The 21,137-nt window shown below is 44.7% G+C and overlaps 3 protein-coding genes across 3 annotated transcripts in view; 2 read left to right on the forward strand and 1 right to left on the reverse strand.

Moving 5' to 3' along the window:
- The window catches only part of LOC132206903 (uncharacterized), a 205,547-nt gene extending 187,057 nt beyond the window's left edge, over positions 1-18,490 (forward strand). The window contains exon 4 of the mRNA XM_059642002.1: positions 18,175-18,490. Within this exon, the coding sequence (XP_059497985.1) occupies positions 18,175-18,490 (316 nt within the window). The remainder of the gene's footprint in view (positions 1-18,174) is intronic.
- An 857-nt stretch (positions 18,491-19,347) lies between these two features.
- On the forward strand, positions 19,348-19,764 carry LOC132207314 (histone H3). The gene has a single exon (XM_059642530.1). The coding sequence runs from the start codon at positions 19,354-19,356 to the stop codon at positions 19,762-19,764; it is 411 nt and encodes a 136-aa protein (XP_059498513.1). The 5' UTR covers positions 19,348-19,353.
- An 823-nt stretch (positions 19,765-20,587) lies between these two features.
- LOC132207303 (late histone H2A.2.2-like) lies at positions 20,588-20,980 on the reverse strand. Its single transcript, XM_059642511.1, has one exon. It carries the CDS (start codon positions 20,978-20,980, stop codon positions 20,588-20,590), a length of 393 nt encoding a protein of 130 aa, XP_059498494.1.
- Between the last annotated feature and the right edge of the window lie 157 nt (positions 20,981-21,137).

Below are 21,137 nucleotides of genomic sequence, written 5' to 3' on the forward strand. Positions count from 1 at the left end.
TTCCAACTGTGTGCTTTTCTCAGAGGAATTGGTCTGTGTAACAACCCCAGATGTTCACAGCTCATCCCGTACACTCTCACTGTCTTCCAGATAAAGTTTGTTATTCTCACCATCTGCCCCCTCCATATCCCCATGTTCACCACCCACCCCCTCTGAATGTCCAGCTTCTAGACTCATCACTGAAATGATTCACGCAGTTTAATGTAGAAAGAGTGACGTTATCTGCTTTGGGAGCAAAACCAGGAAATCGGGTTTTTATCCGCCGGATTGGGATGTGGGGGTGCTCCAAGACCTGGATGTGCCTCACACACCAGTCAGTGACAGTGAGCATTAAAGGAGCAGCAAGTGGTAAAGAAGGGAAATGGGACGGTGGCCTTCATAGCGAGAGGGTTCGAGTCCAGGAGCAGGGCTGTCGTGCTGCAATTGTACAGGGAGAGATCACGTCCTGCAGTATTGTGTGTGCAGTTTGGGGTCTCTATCTCTGAGGAAGGATGCCGTGGCTATGGAGGGAATGCAGCCGAGGTTTCCCAGACTGATTCCTGGGATGGCAGGACTGATGGATAAGGAGAGACTGGATCGGTTAGGATTATATTCACTGGAGTCTGGAAGATTGAGGGATGATCTCATAGAAACCCGTGAAATTTCAACGAGGCTTAACAGGGGTAAACACAATTTTTGCTGATGGCTGGAGTAGGGGTTGAGGGCACGTGAGTCCACACTCAGGGGGCCACAGTCTAAAGGAGATGGGGAAGGACTGAGGGTGGGGAGAAATGTCTTCACCCAGAGGGTGGGGAGCCTGTGGGTTCTCTGTCACAGAAAGTGGTCGGGGCCAGAGCAGTGAATGTTGTTCAAGTAGGTGCACAGAGTTCTTAGAGGGAAAAATGTCTTGCACAGCCACATCATAACATCCCATCTCCTATACTCAGTGTTGGAACTGATGAAGGTAAGTGTGCCAAACTTGCTGTCTGCCTGTGACTTTACTTGATGGAACTATGTGCCTGCACCCCTCGATCCCTCTGTTTGACAACACTCCCCAGGGCCCTGCCATTAACCTGCCCTGGTTTGCCTCAGCAAAGCTGCAACACCTTCATATTTAATGAAATGTGAGGCTGGATGAACACAGCAGGCCCAGCAGCATCTCAGGAGCACAAAAGCTGACATTTCAGGCCTAGACCCTTCATCAGACCCCTCTGATGAAGGGTCTAGGCCCGAAACGTCAGCTTTTGTGCTCCTGAGATGCTGCTGGGCCTGCTGTCTTCATCCAGCCTCACATTTCGTTATGTTGGATTCTCCAGCATCTGCAGTTCCCATTATCACTCACACCTCCATATTTGTCTGAATTAAACTCCACCTCCCAGTCCTCGGCCCAGTGGCCCAGTTGATCAAGTTCCTGTTGTACTCTGAGATAATCACCTTCACTGTCCACGAGGCCACCGGCTTTTGCTCCTGCTCCTCATTTACTATGTATCTGTATTGCCCTATTTTCAGGCTGAGCAACCAGACCAGCAACCATCCTGCATCACATACACCACCCTGAGGCACACAGATATGCGAGGGGATGAAGAACCAGGTCAAGATGAAGAGGGAATGTTTCTGCAAAACTTTCACGGACATTGTGTGACAGCACAGAAGAATCCCTTCCGAGCTTCACAAATTGATGGATAGCAATTGTTCCTTCCATCAAATAAGGGGGAGAAGGAAGAGAGGACAGAGGAGCGTCAAGTTTCTGCAGCTGACAAATGGCTAAGCTTTGTTTCCATTCACTCAGCCGGACATCAACTCCAAATATGAATTTGTCTTGGGAAACCATCCAAATAACCATCTCTCACATAACTCTGAGAGAGCTAATTTCTCCTGCTGTAGCATGATCTGACCCATGATGGCAGGGATTTGAGATTTTGTGCTGTCCATTCCAAACTTGAATATCCATTTGATCTCCTGGTTAGTGGGTCAGGGCAGATGGCCCAAAGAACTGAATCTACTCTGTATTTAATTTTTAATTGTGGTGAGCTGGAAATAATTCTAGGCAGGATTGTTCTCCAGCCCTATTACCCTCTAACTTCATCATTTTCAAATATATATCCAGCTCTCTGTTCATATCTCACATGGAATCCACCTCCACCACTCTCCCAGGCAGCACATTCCAAATCCTAACAACGCTCTGAGTAAAGATGTTTCTCCTCATCTCACTCCTAGCTGTCTTGGTGACAATCTTGAAACTGTGACCCTTGGTTACTGACATAGTGGAAACAGAGTATTGAACTTCACTCTCTCAAAATCCTTCATAATTGTGAACATCTCCATCAGGCTTCCTTTTAATCTTCTCTGCTCCAAGGGGAATAAGCCTGATTTCATTCATTTTTCCTTGTAAATAAAATCCTTCATTCCTGCTGTCATTCTAGTAATCTCCTTTGGACTCTCCCCAGAGGCTTCTTCCTTAAGTAAGGTGCCCAGAACTGAACACAAACACAGTCTAAGCAATGTAGTCTTAGCAATGACTTGTAGAGATGTAGCATTACTTCCTTCCTTTGAGACTCAATGCCTCTATTTTTAAACTCAAAGATCCCTTGAACCTGCTTCACAACTGTTTCAACTTGCCTGGCCACCTTCAGAGAATAATGCACATGAACCCCAAGATCTCTCTGCTCAATACTCCCCTCAAAGCTGTACCCTTAAGCTTGTATTGTCTCTCTGTGTTTTTATTAGCAAAATGCACAAGCTCATATTTTTCTGCATTGAAATTTATCTGCCAGGTCTCTGCCCATTTGGCCAACTTGTCAATGTCCCTGTGAAGTCACTCAGTATCATCCTCACAATTCACTCTTCTCCCTGGCTTACTATCATCAGCACATTTAGAGATTTTATCCTCAATACTCAACTCCAAATCATTTCTATAATCAATATATTTATCTATATATACCTGCCAGTTTCTCGTATGTAAATGTATGACTGCATTTACCAGCCCGTATCTGTTAGTTTCTGCTCTGAGAATTGAGACTGACAATATTAATCTGTATCTGTCAGTTTCTGTTGTGTGAATATGAGTACAGTTCCAGTCTATGCCTCTCTGTTTCTGCCTTGTCTGTATGTAAATGTACTTATCGAAGTACAGCTGTCAGTTCCTGCTTGGTGAATGTGTGAGTGCTGTTCCCAACAAGTACCTGTGAGATTCTGCTCTGTAAATAGGAGAGTCTAGTTAACAGACTATACTTGTCGGTTTATGGCCTGTGAAACTGGGAGTGTAGTTATCATTGTCTATATCCATTTTAGCTTTGAGAATGAGGGTGAAGTTATTCATCTCTCCCTGACAGTTCCTGCAATGTGAATGCATGACTGACATTAGCAGAAACCAAGAGAGACTGATAACTACAGTCAAACCTTTACATTGTCGTCAATGTGTTGTCATCATTTGTGTGTTTCTACAATGTGAACAAGTGAGTGTAGTTATCAAACTGTACATGTCAGTTTCTCCTCATGTATCAAAATGGCTAAGTCTCTGAAGGCCAGTATTATTCTCTGTGACTGTATGATTCACTCTGTAATAGTTATCATTTGGGCGTTGAGACTGGGGCTTCATGTCTTCTGCATTGTGTGATTTATGACTTAAGTGTCAGTCCGTGTGGTAGGCGAGGGGGGTGGAGAATTTGAGGACATGGGGTGAAAACAGGAGGGGAACTGCTTTATTCTGAGAACCACTCTGATGAATGGTCACATGTTTCCTGTTTGGTCAGACAGTCTGAGATCTGTGGTACCACTGATTAAACCTTTTCTCACCAAAATCAGAATCACAGATATGGTACAGCATAGAAGCAGACCATTCAGCCCACTGTCTCTGTACTGGGATTGTTTTGTGCATCAGTTGTACAGTAATTGTTCGGAATGTGAACTTCATCTACTCATTGTCAGTGTATATATGTAAGGGACAATTTGACATTAATTCTGTGGGTATCTGGCTTTTCGTAACGATAGTGGCAGTTTTGATATGTTTCCCACAGTCTCAGGGAGAGTATATGGATCTCATTCTCGTATGTTCGGTTGTGGTTTGTGTCAGAATAGTAATCTCTGTAAATAAACTCTTTTCAATTGCACTCAACTGCATTGCATTTCAGTCTCAGTTTGTTTTTACATTGTGCATGAGGTAGAGTGGGCAGTAGAATTTATCTGTCACTACTGGGCACTGTAACAATCCAACATCCTCAGGTGTAATCAGATATTAAGAGAGTCAATTCATATCTGGAAATTACATAGGCCATACTTAAAGCTGTACCATTGAGCTTGTATTGTTTCTTTGTATTTTTTTCTTAGCAAAATGCATAAGCTCATATTTTTCTGCATTGAAATTTATCTGACAGGTTTCTGCCCATTTGGCCAACTTGTCAATGTACCTGTGACGTCACTCAGTATCATCCTCACAATTCACTCTTCTCCCTGGCTTACTATCATCTGCACATTTAGAGATTTTATCCTCAACACCCAACTCCAAATCATTTATATATAATCAATACAGTTATCAATATATACCTGTCAGTTTCACCAAAGTCAATGGGTGAGTACATTTACCGGTCTGTTCTTGTTAGTTTCTGCACTGTGAATTAACAGTGACAATATTACCCTGTCTCTGTCAGTTTCTGCTGCGTTAGCATGAGTACAGTGAGCAATGTATGCCTCGCTGTTTCTGTCTTGCAATTTGTAAATGTTCTTATCAAAATATACCTCTCAGTTCCTGCTTGGTGAATGTGTGAGTGCTGTTACCAATATGTGTCTGAGAAATTCTGCTCTGTGAATAGGAGAGTCTAGTTATCAGACTGTACTTGTCAGTATATGCTCTGTTTAACTAGGAGTGTAGTTATCACTGACTGTCAGAAACCAACAGAGACTGATAACTACAGTCAACCCTTAACATTGTAGCAAATGTGTTGTCATTGGTTTGTGTGCTTCTTCAATATGAACAAATGGGTTTAGTTATTAATCTGTACATGTCAGTTTCTCCTTGTGAATCAAAATGGCTTAGTTCTCTGAAAGCCAGTAATATTCTCCGTGACTGTATGATTCACTCTGTGACAGTTATTGTTGGGGTGTTGAGGCTGTGTCTTAATCTCTTCTGCATTGTGTGATTTATGAGTTCAGTGTCAGTCTGTGTGGTAGGTGAGGGGGTGGAGAAGTTGAAGGCACGCGGTGATAACAGGAGGGGAACTGCTTTATTCTGAGAACGATTCTGACTCATGATCACACATTTCTGATATGGTTAGAGAATCTGAGATCTGTGGCATCACTAATATAACTGCTCCTTTCTCACCAAAATCAGAATCACAGATATGGTACAGCACAGAGGTGTACAAAATGAGCAGAGGTAGAGATAGAGTAGATAGCCAGAGACTTTTTCCTCGGGTGGAGTTCGCTTTTTACGAGGGAACATAGTTTTAAAGTGAAAGGAGGTAGGTATCAGGGAGACGTCAGAGGTAGATTCTTTACTCAGAGAGTGGTAGCGGTGTGGAATGCATTGCCGGAGAGGTTAGTGGAGTCAGCCTCATTAGGGTCATTTAAGAGGCTGTTAGATAGGCATATGGATGATTGTATAAGGTAGTGGTGGAGGTTAGATAGACCTTTGCTTTTGGGTAAAAGTTCCGCACAACATCGTGGGGCAAAGGGCCTGTACTGTGCTGTACTACTCTATGTTCACAGAAGAGACTATTCAGCCCATTGTCTCTGTACTGGGCCATTCTATTATGTACCAGTTCTGCAGTAAGTGTGGGGAACAAGACCTTCGTCCACTCATTGTCAGTGTTGAGATGAAAAGGACAATTTGACATTAGTCCTGCAGGCACTTGACTTTCAGTGACAATAGTGGTAGTTTAAATATGTTTCCCACACCCTCAGAGACAGGATATGGGATTTCATTCTTCAATGTTCAGTTGTGGTTTGTGTCTGAATAGTAAACTCTGGAACTAAACTCTTTTCAATGACACTTAATTGCATTGCATTTCAGTCTCAGTTTGGTTATACATTATGCATGAAGTTGAGTGTGTAGTAGAATTTATCTGTCACTACTGGGCACTGTAATAATTCAACATCCTCAGCTGCGATCAGTGATTTTGAGAGTCAATTCATATCTGGAAATTACTGTGAGGCCAAATTTCATTCTTTTCCTTTCAGCATCCACTGGCTGTGTGTGAGTGAGTTTTCCCTTGTGCTGCCAGTCTGTATCTCAGTTCACGTCTCCTGCAGTGAAACGGAACCAGCAAAGTTCTTCAATTGTTGGTGCCTGTGGGAATTACGTGCAAGTGAAAGGCAACACACTGCTACAGAAAGGATTCTTTGCTGTTCCACAGCGTGGAAACATGAAACACAATGGGCCTTTGTAACTTGTATAGTACTGTCTAACATGGAGGAATGATACAAAGTGTTGGTTTTCAGAATACCATTAGTTTCGTTTTCAGTGTGTAATGATATGCTTTTCTGAATACTGCTGCAGTAGTAATCAATGTAAACTGAATCCATTTACAACTAAGCGAAAGGGCAATAAACAACTCAACTGCATCGCCGCTGACTGACCACAGTGTTGCTTGTACAGAAAGACAATTGGCTAATTTATTTCCTGATGTAGACAGGACATTACCCTGCTCCGTGCTGTGAGGGTGCAAGCAATCAGTGGTACTCTTGTGTTGTTCTATGAAAGGAACGTGGAAAGGAAAAAGGAATTTTATTTTCTGTCATGCAGTGCAGAAGATTTAAACTGTCAAACTCATTTACTGAACAATCAACACTTCAATTCTGCATTGGAACAAAATGAGCAGTTTCACAAAGCTACCAGTTTTGTCCATTTTTATATTTCTCCACTGTTTTGAAGGGTGACTACTTGATTACGTTGATTCATTGTGCAAATTGCATTCTGATTTCTTGCTATTTTTCTGTAGTACATCCTAGGGAGGGCTAGGAGCAATGCCAGGCTCTTTGTAGAAAATTGAGACAATTTTGAAAGAAGTACACAATTATGAATAAAACTACCCCTGAAAGGTGAAGAGATGGAGAAAGATATTGCGATGAATGTGGGGGTGGCAGCTCCTCTGCAGCTCTGGCACATGTCGGGCTGGCTGAATAGGATGAGAATTGAGTTTTTTTTTGATCCGTACAGACTTAAACATTTGAAGTGTCTCATTCTATGCTGTCGACTTCTCTGGCAATGGATCTGTGAGTCAAAATCATTCCAAATGTAACATATTTTATTATTTGCAATGTCTATGCAACTGCATGGTTGTGAAATGTTGGAAGGTGTGTTGGGATTGTGTGTGTATTTGACAGAGAGAGAGAGCAAGTGTGTGCATGAACAATAATGATTCTGTCAGGCTATGGTGCAGAATGTGCTTTTGGAATTCACATTGTTTAATTGTTGTATGTGACAAATATTTATCAAATTGTTAGTTCTATCCTTCTCTGTCACTGCTAATTGAATGTTTGTGTTTCAATATCTGTGCTCAATATCCAGTTCCCATGTGGGTGTTCAAACTTACAGTTTCATCAATTTGTTCACACTGACTGTAACTCAAAGTATCCTTACTAAATGCAGGAGTAATGCAGTTCTAGAGTGTATATTTTAGATGAGGATTCAGTCTCTCTATCCTCATAGGTTTTTGACAATGTGAATGGTGAAATTGTTTGGAGCTGGGTGATATGTGTTGAGAATACAGATAAAAGAAAAAAATTAGTGTTTCCTCGGTGGTGTTTGACTCTCGGTTTGAATGCTTCTCTCTGAAAATTGTGTTCAATGTGTGTTTGATTCAATCCGCTGTCACTGTGCTTTCTATGCTCTGTCAGTGTAGCACACCTGGTGGTTCAAAGCTACTGGTCACACTTGGCTTTGTGCTGAGGAAATATTACATTGTCCAGGTCCTTCAAATATTTGCCTGGAGGAAGACAGAAGGGATAGCCCCTGTTTCTCAACATCAGCCAATACTGGCAATATCAAACTGAGCAATGCCACATTGGGTCAATAATCATTTGGATTGTTTCTTTAAAGCCAGCAATTTGAACACATCCAGGGGTCTGATTCCACTCGTGCCCTCAGAAAAACAGACAAGGGACAGCCCCTTGTCTGTTTTTCCTTAAAACTCTATACGTATTGAGTGAGATCTAGAAAGTAAAGGGCCTGTATTGTGCTGTAATGTTCTATGTCTCAATGTCTATGTCTAAACAGCACCTGTATAACTCCATGGACGTAAGTGAATATGTCCGTTTTGTTATCAATCTGTATCTGTCAATTCCCAATTGTTGAATGTGTGAGTGTAATTATCAATATGTACCTGTCAGTATATGCTATGTTAATCTTTTTAACTTGACAGATTTATTATCACATGCAGTGAAATACAGTGAAAACCTCTGTTTATGAGAATTTCTGGCAGATCATGTTCAGTATGGTACAGATAAAAATGACTTAAGACAGAGGCATGCAGGTTACATTGACAGGGTGTGCACTAGGAGAGATCAACATTAGCTAAATTGTCATTATTTGAGGCTAAAGAGTCCATTCATCAATCTACTCAGGGTAAGGAAGAAGCTGTTCTTGAACCTGCTCATGCGCGTGTTTAGGCTTCTGTATCTTCTGCCTGATGGAAGGGGTTGGAGGAGATCTTTCACCCGTGGAACATCTGAATGACAAAGGCACCTACGTGAAACTCATGCTCATTGACTACATCTCCGCTGTCAACACCATTGTTCTGTACAGACTGATCTCAAAACTCCATGACCTTGATCTCAGCTAGGCCCACTGCAACCTGATTCTCAGCTTTCTGACTCGTGTACAGTAATCAGTAAAGATAGACGACTGCATCTCTTGTAGAATAACACAACACTAGAGTGCTCCCTCCACCCCCACAGCCTCAACGATTTGTCTTCAGCACCCTACTGTACTCCATGTACACTCAAAACTGTGGGGCCAAATTCCAAATGGACACCGTCAACAAATTTGCTGATGACATCAGTGTAGTAGGATGGATGTCTAACTACGAGGAGTCAAAACCCAGAAGGGAGATAGAGGGCTTGGTGACATGATGCAATAAAGGCAACTGCTCTCTCAATGTCGGAAAAACTGAAGAACTGATCATTGACTTCAGAAAGAAAGGAGGAAAACTGCTGCCCATATACATCACTTGAACTGAGGTTGAGAGGTTGGAGAGTACCAAGTTCCTTGGAGTGACAATAACCAACAACCCGCCCTGGACATCGCACGTAGATGTAACAGTTAAAAGGCACAAGGCCTCTTCTTCCTCAGGCGGCTCAGGAAATTTGTCATGTCCAGAAGGACCGTCACCAACTTCAATAAATGCACCATTGAAATCATCATTGCCTGGCTGCACAATGACCTGATATGGCAACTGTACTGTCCAGCGCTGTAAGAAAACTACAGGTGATGTACACAGCCCAGTCAACCTGTTCCTGTCAGTGACTGGTAAATTCATTTACATAGTCACACAGCAGAGACTGACAGGGATGAGTTGGTAACGATAGAACCGTAAAAATGTTACAGCACAGAAGGGACGATTTACACCATCTTGTCCTTGCTGACCCAATGATGCCCCCAGATGTCCCTCCGCTTCCTGCAGACTGCTTGTAACACTGCAGCTTACAGCACTTCAGGTGCAGATCCAGGTAATTTATCTTTAAACAAGTTTACAGCCTCTGATTCCACTCCTAATTCAGGCAACAAATTCCAGATACCCAACACCCTCTGCATAAGAAGCATTTTTCCTCACATATCGTTTGATCCTTCAGCTACTTTGCTTCAGTCTGGTTTTTGAGCTCTCTGCCAAGGGAAACAGGTTCCTCCTATCTACTCTACCTCTCCCTCTCACAAGTTAGTTTTCGTTAATCATGGCACATCTCAGCCTCCTCTGTTCCAAGGAATATGACCCCAAACCCTCTAATATCTCCTTGCAGCTGCAATTCTTCAGCCCTGGCAACATTCTGGTAACTCTCCTCTCCACCCCCTCCACAGCAATTACATCCTTCCTGTAATGTGGTGACCAGAACTGCACACAATACTCCAGTTGTGGCCTCACCACTGTCTCATATTGTTTCATCATTACATGCCTACTTTTGTATTCCACACCATGACGAATGAAGGGGAGCATTCCACATGCCTTGTTAACAACCCTAAATACGTGTACCAATACCTTTAGGGACCTGTACACTTACACGCCAAGATCTCTCATTTCATGTACCCTTCTCAATATATTCCCATTTATTACATATTCTCATTTACTGTGTGACCTTCCCAAACTGCATTACCTCGATCAGAGCTGAACTCCCTCTGCCACTTTCCTGCCCACTCCACCAAACCATCTGTATCATTTTGCATCTTCCAATTATCCTCTCTGTTGTCCACGTCAGTTTCTGCTGTGTGAATATGTAATATAGTTATTATTTTGCAGTTGTCAGTTTCTGGTTTGTAAATGTGTGAATGAATTTATCATTCTGTGCAGTCTGTTTTTCTGTGTGAATGTCAGGATGTAGTTATTAATCTATACCTGTCAATTTCAGCTATGACAATGAGATTTTCATTGTCAATCACAGCCTGTCAGTTTCTGCTCTGTCAATATGTGAGTTTAGCAATCAATCTGTCCCTGGCAGACTGCTGTGTGAATACATTTGGGTCGTTATCAGTCTGCACCAGTCAACTTCTGCTTGGTGAATATGTCCCTCGGTGAATACCTGTCAGTTTCTTCTACGTGAATATGTGCATGACATTATCGATCTGTACCTACGGCAGTAGATGAGTGTAGTTATCGATCTATACCTGTCAGTTTCTGCTCTGTGAACAGGTGAGGCAAGTTGCCAATCTGTCCCTGTCAGTTCATGCTATTTTAAACTGAGACTGTTATTATCAATCAATCTGGCCTGTGAATGTGTGATTTTACCCATCAACCTCAACCTGTCAGTTTCTAGCTTCGAATGTGTAAATGCATTTATCAATGTGTACCTGTCAGTTATTACGCTGTGAATTTGTATGTAATAATAATATTCTTCATGTCAGTATCTGCAACATAAATGTGTGAGCACATTTCTCCACCTGTCGCTGTCAGTTGCAGCTCTGTGTATCTGAGAGTTATTAGTTATCAATTATCAACCTGTGCCTGTCAGTTTCTGGGTTTTGAATGTGGAAATGAATTTATCATTCTCTCCCAGCCAGTTTATGCTCTGTAAATGGGCAAGGAAAATGATCAGTCCGTGCCTGTCAGTTTCTGCTGTTTGAATACGAATGTCATGATAAGTCTGTACCCATCAGTTCCCGCCATGTGAATGTGAGTTTTAACATCAGCTTTCTTTTGTCTGTTTCTGGAATGTCAACGAGTCGTCGTAGATATCAATCTGTACCTGTCAGTTTTTACTGTTGTGTATCAATGTGCCTTGATTCTCTGGCAACCAGTAACTTTCTCTTTGACTGAGAGATATGTCCAGACAGGGTATGAATCTCTTCTGCATTTTGTGACTTCTGCATTCACTGTCAGTTGGCAGGTTCTAGGAGGGTTCATAGAAGTGGGGCTGCTTTCCTCTGAGAACTATTCTGAATCAGTAACACGTTTTCTAGTTTGCGTGCTGAGTGTGGGTTTTCTATACCGCGCGTACTGAATGCTGGCTCTGTGTGTCAGTACGGATCTTTTTTCTGGTTTCTGTAGTATCATTTAGATATTTAGATTCATTTTCTGTTGGACATTTTTAGTACTCTTTCATTAAAGAGAGTTATGTTCTGCACCTGTCTTTCTATTTCTACATTATATTTTTATACTAATACTCTGTACAATAGAATGTCATTTCTTCATCACCAGGATCAGAATCAGGATGAGGTGCAGTGCAGAAGTAGACCATTCTGCCCATTGTGCTTGCACTGGGACATTCTATTCTGCATACTAGTTTCCAGTAGTTGGTGAGAATGTGAGCTTCTTCCACTCACTCCTAGTGTCTATCTGGTAGTGCCAACTTGACATTAATTCTGTCGTTATCAGCCTTTGAATAGCTGTAGTGCCAGCTTTGCGATGTCTGCAACAGTCTCACGTACAGTTGATGGATTTCATTCTCCTTTCATGTTCATTTGTGGTTTTGTATCTGAATGCAGCATAAACTCTGCAGATATTCACTGAACCTGTGTGATTGAGGGATTAATTTTGCATTGACATTTGTCCTTACCATGAGGCTTAATTTCATTGCATTCAATCTCAGTTTTTTTTTTCAAATTTGAGAGCACAGTGGACTTTGTCAATCATAACTATACAATGTAGCAAACAAACATCGAACACCAAATCTCCTCTCTGTTGTGATTGGTGAGTTTGTGCATCAGTTTACATTTGTCAATATCTGGAAATCTGTGTAAGGCTAAATTTCATTATTTTCCTTTCATCATTCAATGACTGGCTGTGAGCGAGTTTTCTTGCATGCTCCTCGTCAATATATCTTTAAAGACTGTTACTGATTCATGTCACACTGACTGTTTCTGTATGTCTCCTTGTGTTTCTAGCTCTGCATGTCATGATCTGATACTCCTCATAAGGTGTGATTCATGTACTGTAAAACAGCTTTTTCATACATTGACTCTTGCAGAAACATGTCCACTCTTTCTCAGTCTCTTGACCTGAGTGTGAGCATGGATGAAGTGAGTTTTCATCAGTACTTTATTCGGTTCCTGGTATTATCTGTCAATCTGCTTCTCATTATTTGTCATTGTATTTCACAGTGCAGGAGTATCTTTTTAAAATGAACACATCACTTTCAGATGTTGCAGGAGTGCGTTTGATTTTTCTAATCTCTACTGCTCAACATGAATGAGTCTTCATCTAATACCCTCAGTGTCAGGGCCTATAAGTGAAGGTATTTCTCCCTTTGTCAGTCTCTGATTGTGCATTTATTCTAGATTGGTCAGTCCCTGGTCTGAACGTGTATTCCAAATTTTGCTCATGTGACTGGCGTCCAACAGAGAAGAACATGGAAACTAACATGAGTGTACTAGGGAAATTCGATAGTAACTTCAAACCCTTCGTAGAAATTTGGAAACAAAATGAAAGGAGATGTACAATGTTTCTTGTTGGACTGAAGGAAAAATTAAAAGTAATGTTAAATCCTGTAAGGTGAAGGAATGGAGAATAATGTTGTGATAAGGGTGAGGACAGCAGTTCCTCTGCGGCCTCGATACATTTGTGGAAATAGAATGCTGACTGATTGGGTTTCGTGTTGTCAGCTGTTTTTCATTGGTGCAGACCCAAAGGGCTGAAGGGCCTTTTTCTGTGCTGCAGACTTCTATAACTTGAGGTTGTTTGGGGAGATCACTTTGAATGTACCATTTTCTTTGATTTGCAGCGTATACAGAACGTTTGGTTGTTCCACATTGCAACATGCACCTTTGGACAGTGAGAGTGTGTGTGTGTGAGTGAGAGGGTCAGAATTATTCCACAGAGAATTAATTCTGTCCTTCTCATTTACTGATAAGCTTCATATAAACGTGTTTCATCCATTTTAGTAACTCTTGTCCTCTCAGTGAGCAGTTTCTTCCCATTTCTGCACTGAACTGAGGTATGGCTGTTGCCACTATGTTACAGCATGATCTATTTGTTTGTCTTGATTGGAAGTTTGAAAATGCCCTTAGTCAGTGCAGATTTAATGCTGTTCCCGAGTGTCTGTTCCAAATGACCGTTCAGTCTATCCATCTTCAAAACCGGTGTCAATGTCAATGGGCTACATATTTGCTGATTGTTAGAAGCAGCTAGTCACACATGGCTTTCTACCGAGTAAATATGACAACATCCAGGTCCTTCAAGTATTTGCCTGGAGGAAGAGAGAATACACGCTTCTTGTAAAATCCTGAAAATGTGAGATAATAGGAACAGCGGACGCTGGAGAATCTGAGAATAACAAGGCGTAGAGCTGGACGAACATAGCAGGACAAGCAGCTTGGCCTGCTGTGTTCATCCAGTTTTACGCCTTGTTATACAGAAAGTCTGGCAATATTTCCACTGTTCACGGCACAATATCTAAAAACAGCGTGAAACAGAAGCTAATCGATAAATTTCCATCAGTGCTGAGAGGATAAAAAAAACACAAGACTGACCCCCAGCAGCTTCTTGCCGCTGTGTCTCCCTCAGCAGGCCCACACACAGCCCGAGAAAGGCCTCTCTCTCCCCGCCCCCAGGCCGCTCTCTCTCTCCAAGTTCCGGGACCAGTTCCTGCCCCGCTCGGCCTCTTCCCAACAGCCCCCGGTTCTCCCTGAACTGAGCCCGAATCAATGCCGGTCTCGGGGCCCCCCTCTGTGTCCCAGACTCACATCTTGATGCGCTGCCGGAAGGAGACTGCTGCTCCCTCGCTTCCCTGGGCGCTGGTCTCTCCATTGCGGTCTGTTTCAAACAAACCTCTTCCACTCACTGAGTAAATGCCCCTCAATGGCAGCGCTGGGGGAGAGGGCCTCATGCATGTGACAAAGGGAAATGCAGGGTTGCGGGGAAAGGGCGGTGCAATGGGCCTGGGAGAGGATGCTGTTCAGAGGGTCGGTGTGGGCTTTTAGTTGGTCTGAATTGTCTGTTTCCACATTGTAGGGATTCAATGATGATTCTATGATGTGTGCTGCAGATTAGGCTCCTAATTGTGAACTATATACCAATGTTTTGTTCTGCTCATGTCACCTCCCTGACTGTTTTCATAATAAATAAAAGTTCGAACATAATTTTGAATGCTCCTGTTTCCTCCCGCAGTCCAAAGTGTGCAAGCTAGGTGGGTTGGCTCTGCTAAATTGCCCGTGGTGCCCAGGGATGTTTGGGTTAGTTGGGTTATGCACGAGAAATAAAGGATAGGGGAATAGGTCTGGGTAGGGTGCTCTTCAGAGGGCCGATGGGGACTTGTTGGACCAAATGGCCTGGAGGGGTTTTGTGTGTGGCAGCATCTTCGAAGGAAAAAGAAACAAAATTGATATTCTGGATTCAGTGACCTTTCTGCAGAATTGATGGTGGCCGGGGAAACGTCAGTTTATATGCAGAAACAAAATGAGAGTGTGATGGGGTTTGGAATAAATGATAGCATAGAGCCGAACAGAAAGAAGAACAGTTGAACAGAGTTGATGACGATCAGGCGGGGAGATTGAATCGTAGTTAATGGGGACTATTAGTGACTGACAGTAGGTGGTGGATAATGGCAGGGTATGTGGTAACAAGGCCTTGTGAGGGGTAGAGTTTATGCACAAAAATTATTCATCTCGATATTGAGTCCGGAGGGCTGCAGGGTCCCCAAGTGGAAGATGAGGTGTTGTTCTTCTAGCTTGTGTTGAGCTTCAATGGAACTCTGCAGCAAGACAGAGACAGAGATGTTGGACTGGGAACGAGGTGGTGCATTAAAGTGTCAGGCAACAGGAATTTCAAGGTCTTTTTTGCAAGCAGTACATAGATGCTCTTCAAAATGATGAGCCAGTCTATGCTTTGTTTCACAACTGGGTGTTTTAAGAGAATTTGGACAGTCTTTGTTATTGGGCAAGAACAATGCAGACTTTTCAAAGAAAAAAAAATGCCAGATGTGGGCATCACTGACTGATCTGAGCATTGATTGGCCCTCCTGAAATGGCCGTGAGAAGGTGGTAGTGAACTGTCTTCCTGAACCATTGCAATCTCTGAGCTGTAGGTCGATCCACATTGCCATTAGGAAGGGAATTGCAGGATTTTCACCGATTGACACAGGCTGAATGGCCAATATATTTCCAAGTCAGGATGGTGAGTGGCCTGGAGAAGATCTTGCAGATCGTGCTGTTCCCATGAACCTGCTGCTTGTCTTTCAAGATGGAAGTAGTTGTGGGTTTGGAAGGTGCTGTCTAATTTTATGTTTGAGAGAGTGGATGTTTGTGAATGTGGTGCCAATTTAACAGGAGCAGCTTTTTCATGGATAGTATCTCGCTTGCCGTGTGCAGTTGGAGCGGCACTAACAGAGGTAATGGGGGCTGTAGAGGGGAAGCCTTTACTCTCATGTCTGAAATGTTGGAGATTTTGGACAGGTTTGAGAAATCAGGAGGTAAATTACTTGCTGCAGTATCCATAGCCTTAGACCTGCTCTTGTAGCCACTGCATTTATTGGGCGAGTCCAGTTCAGCTTGTGGTTCATGGTAGCTTCCAGGATGTTGACAGTGGAGGATACAATGATGCTGAGGCCCAAGTCAAAGGATGCCTTACTGCACGTCTCTGTGATGCAGTTTTACACTCACACACTGATCAGACTTGATATAGCCTCCATCCACCCTAACAGCAAGTTCCATCACAACAACCCCCACTACAATCCCAAATCTCTCTGGTATTGTATCGGTTAATGTGCGTGATAGTGAACAGAATTGGACATGTTGCACTGACCCTGAGAACAATACTCCTGGATTACAGCAGGGCAGTCGCTGTTCCTTCTCCTCTCAGAAAGTCTGCCCAGGCACACACTCACCTTGACTAGAGGTTAGCTACATCCCCCCATGCTGAGAAACTGCATGGTCTGTGTGTCTATGTTTAGTGGAGAACAGATGATCTCTGCTGGGATTGATTTTGTAATGTTCACTGTCAGAGCAGGAGGAGCAAATACAATTGAAAACATTGGAAAGGTTCACTAAAGCGAAGGCCAAGCCGAAAGTGAAAGTGACCAAGAAAGCAGCAAAGAAATGAACCCATAGGTGCAACATGTAACCATCTGAACCCAAAGGCTCCTGTCAGAGATACCGATATCTCTCAGGAAAGAGCTGAGCCCGGATCAAAGGGTCCCTGTCCTGGTTCCGAGTGGAGACGTAGACATTAATTAATTTGAATCACTCAAAGCACACTTTCTTGGCTCCATTTACACCCAGTTCCTCTCGCACATTCTACAATGAATCAGTGTGAGGACCCCCCTCTCATTTTCACTGACCATCAGTTCGGGTGCACTTGCAGTTCAGGAACAAAAACAAAGTTACTGGAAATGCTCAGCAGATTTGGCAGCATCTATGGAGGGGAAAAAAAGTGAACATTTCGGGTCCGATGACCCTTCCTCAGAACTGGATGCAGAGAGATGAAGCTGAGGCCTTTGCTGAGTACAGAGCGTTCAGCATCAGAGAGCAGAAGGTTAGGAGGGATGGCCAATACCCAACATGACGTGGGGTGTTTGTGGGAGGGGATAGAGTCAGAGCGAAGGGAAGGAGAGGTAGGTTCCAGACAGCCATGGGTATTTTTGAGTTGATGCATCTTGTGGGCCTGATTGCCTGATCGGAAAAGAAAACAAAAAATTTCCTTGTTAGTCTGACGAATGAGCCGGAGGATGAAGTGGAACTGAGGACTGGTACAGCCCTGAGGCAGTGTGTTACGATGCTGTTGGAGAGAGAGGTTGAGAGTATGCATGTGCCGCCGCATCACATTGAGGGTGGATCTCAGAATGTGGCCAGAGCTGCCGTCCGTAGAATGTTGAACATCATGGTGGTATCTATGATCCTGGGAGGATTCAAAACATGAGGGATGAAACTTGAGTTGGAATCCACGTGGTGTGAGTCTGAGCCGGAGGCAGTCACTGAGGAATGTGATATGGCTGTGGAAAGTGATATTGGCTGGATGAAGAGTCTCGGCCCGAAATATCAGCTTTTGTGCTCCTAAGATGCTGCTTGGCCAGCTGTGTTCATCCAGCACCACACTTTGTTATTATGGCTGTGGAAAAGTCAGTTTCAGTTCCTGGCCGTTTCTTTTTTACACATTCAGGGAGAGAGTAACACTGGCGCAGAAACCCTGCTTCACAACACAGCCCTCAAGAAATTATTTTGTCTGATTCTGCTGGAGCAATGGAAACTGATACTGTCTTTGAAATGGAAGCTGACATTCTGTCTTCTGAAAGAAAGGCCGGCACATGGGCGTTTAATTGTATCACAACTGCTTTTAAAAGTTCCAGGTTTTATTATCTTCGAACATGAAGCTTGAGTCTGCAGGCTTTCTGCCGGGCCTTGTGTTCACTGCCCTTGTGGAGAAAAGGTTGAGTTCCAGATCCAGTGAGGGGCGGGAGTTAGCTGGAGGCGGAGCTGGACATTTCTCTGTCTGTCACTCAGTTTCCTGCCCGGGCCGCCTCTCACTCTCTGTCAGCTCTTTCTCAGTCAGGTCGGGGCGGGCTGTATAAAGAAGGAAGGTGAGGCAGCTCGGCTCTCACTCGGCAGCGATTGCAGTGAAGAAGCGTGATGTCTGGGAGAGGCAAAGGAGGCAAAGGCCTGGGAAAAGGCGGGGCGAAGCGGCACCGCAAAGTGCTCCGTGATAACATCCAGGGCATCACGAAACCAGCCATCCGGCGCCTGGCTCGCCGTGGCGGGGTCAAGCGCATCTCGGGCTTGATCTACGAGGAGACCCGCGGGGTGCTGAAGGTTTTCCTGGAGAATGTGATCAGGGATGCGGTGACCTACACTGAGCACGCCAAGCGCAAGACGGTCACTGCCATGGACGTGGTGTACGCTCTGAAACGCCAGGGCCGCACTCTCTATGGATTCGGCGGCTGAGCAACTCGTCCCTTTTCCAGCGAACCCAAAGGCTCTTTTCAGAGCCACCCAAACCCTCCGATTGAGAGCGGAGACCTGAGGACGGGGAAAGGCAACACATAGGGCTGTTGCAGCGACTTTTAATTTTGAACCAATCCTTTAAGGAAAGATACTAACTTCGTGCCCCGCGTTGCAGGAGAAATTATACTGTCTGCAGTAAAGTGTTTTATAACCAAGGTATCCCTGCACTACAGATAGAGGCTTCACGGCCTTTCGAGACGATACTGTTCTGCAGCTGGTTATGCCCTTTCTTGTGAATACCAGTCTATCAGTAATACTACCAGTTGCCCATACCATGAATAATAATTTGCTCTGTCCGTAATTTTGGGCCCAGGCGCTAATTGCATGTTGCAGTGTTTGTACTTCATTGACGCTTCCAGGAATGATACTTTGTTCAGATTTGATTCTGGTAGCCGTGCCGATGTTTTAATGGCGAGTTCATTCGAACTGCCTGTCAGAGATACAGGAAAAGATTCAGAGCCCTCTCCGCGCTGACTGCAAGTTCGGTTCACAAGAAAATTTTGTAACGCATGAGATATAACCTTAGTTGCAGACGCATGGGACTTCTCGTTTTAAAATTACTTCAGTTCAGGCTGAAATCGGCGGGCGATTTGAAATTGACCAACTGTCATTTCAACTTAACCAATCAGCCTCCACCAATTATTTTGCTGCCTTTTCTGTCCTTCAGCGGCGGTTTCTCAGGGGGTTGAGGGACGGGGCTGTATCCAATCCCAGCTCTCGGGCGGGCTCTCCATTCCCTTAAATAGGCAGCGCCGCAGCAGGATCATCATTGATAGCAGCGGCCTGTGTGTATTACAGAGAGAATGGCCAGAACCAAGCAGACAGCGCGCAAATCCACCGGAGGGAAAGCTCCCCGCAAGCAGCTGGCGACCAAAGCGGCCCGCAAGAGCGCTCCGGCCACGGGCGGAGTGAAGAAGCCTCATCGCTACAGGCCCGGCACGGTGGCTCTGCGGGAGATCCGCCGCTACCAGAAATCCACCGAGCTGCTGATCCGCAAACTGCCGTTCCAGCGCCTGGTGCGGGAGATCGCTCAGGACTTCAAGACCGACCTGCGCTTCCAGAGCTCGGCCGTGATGGCCCTGCAGGAGGCTAGCGAGGCTTACCTGGTGGGGCTGTTTGAGGACACCAACCTGTGTGCCATCCACGCCAAGCGGGTCACCATCATGCCCAAAGACATCCAGCTGGCCCGCCGTATCCGTGGGGAGCGCGCCTAAAAGGAGCGGCCCCGGCCCTCCACACTTACCCCGAGCAACAACGGCTCTTTTCAGAGCCACTACACTATCCTGAGAGAGCAGCAATCATCAGGCACTATGGACTTTCGTTAATGCTAATTGATGTCTCAATGCAACAGCTCTTGAAGATACTGAATGTGTCTGAGATGCATTAATTCATATTAAAGACAAGACGCAACTCGGGGCAATCAGATTTATACATTTTCAGTAATCGCAACAAATTCAAGTACTGCGCACCACGTTTTATAATTTATACACTTCCAATTGAAACGCCTGTGTGTGCGAATTGCTTCCCTTGGCGTTTCCCCAGCTGTAACGGAACTTGGCGGAGGAGGATGGTGGAAAATAATCGCCAATTTCAAAACCCACCACAACACACAAACGATTTTTATCTTTTTGTTCGTGCACTCGACACTTTGCCCATACCCAATCTCCCACTAGACTATTTCTTCGACCCACTGAGGGAGGGTCGGTTCAGTCCCGAATGGCCTCTTTCTGGCGCGGAGCTATTCCATGTCTCTATTTCCCTGTCAGCGTATTGACGGGGATGCCCCTTTGAGTCACTGTTTAAAGTCGCTGTCCCTGTAGCAAAACCTCCAACTTTATTCGAACCGTCCGGCAGCTGTTCTGGTGTTATCCGTGTTAAGGAGAAAGCAAAAGCGATTATTTTTGCTCATTTAGAGGCCTGTGTTTCCACATAAAATGCAAATTAATTAGCCAGCAGTGACGGTCTAGCTGCTTTTCACTGATGTTGTGGGTGGCTCTTAAAAGAGCCTTTGTGTTTGCAAATTCAAGAACGGCCTCTTCACTTTTTCGCGGAGCCCCCTGCGGCGGTTTTCTTGGGCAGCAGCACGGCCTGGATATTAGGCAGCACCCCGCCCTGAGCGATGGTCACCCCTCCCAGCAGCTTGTTGAGCTCCTCGTCGTTGCGCACGGCCAGTTGGAGGTGCCTGGGGATGATGCGGGTCTTCTTGTTGTCCCGGGCCGCGTTACCGGCCAGCTCGAGGATTTCAGCCGTCAGGTACTCGAGCACCGCAGCCAGATAGACCGGCGCTCCGGCACCCACACGCTCAGCATAGTTACCCTTTCTCAGGAGCCTGTAAACACGGCCCACCGGGAACTGCAGGCCAGCCCGGGACGACCGGGACTTGGCCTTCGAACGAGCTTTCCCTCCACTGCCCTTTCCTCTCCCAGACATTGCCACAACCTCGCAAGCACTTTCACAGAGAATGCTGCAATGTGGCCCCATCCCGCCCTCTTATACCTTCGGGAGGAATGGGGGTGCGGCCATTGCTGATTGGTCACATTGTTCGGTATCTCCTAATGTCGTTTCCATTCCCAATCAGATATCTGCT

This window comes from Stegostoma tigrinum, chromosome 44 (genome assembly GCF_030684315.1).
Source record: "Stegostoma tigrinum isolate sSteTig4 chromosome 44, sSteTig4.hap1, whole genome shotgun sequence".
NCBI lineage: Eukaryota > Metazoa > Chordata > Chondrichthyes > Orectolobiformes > Stegostomatidae > Stegostoma > Stegostoma tigrinum.

Coding starts and splice junctions, on each gene's coding strand:
- LOC132207314 (XM_059642530.1), top strand. CDS start 19,354: ATGGCCAGAACCAAGCAGACAGCGCGCAAATCCACCGGAGGGAAAGCT.
- LOC132207303 (XM_059642511.1), bottom strand. CDS start 20,980: ATGTCTGGGAGAGGAAAGGGCAGTGGAGGGAAAGCTCGTTCGAAGGCC.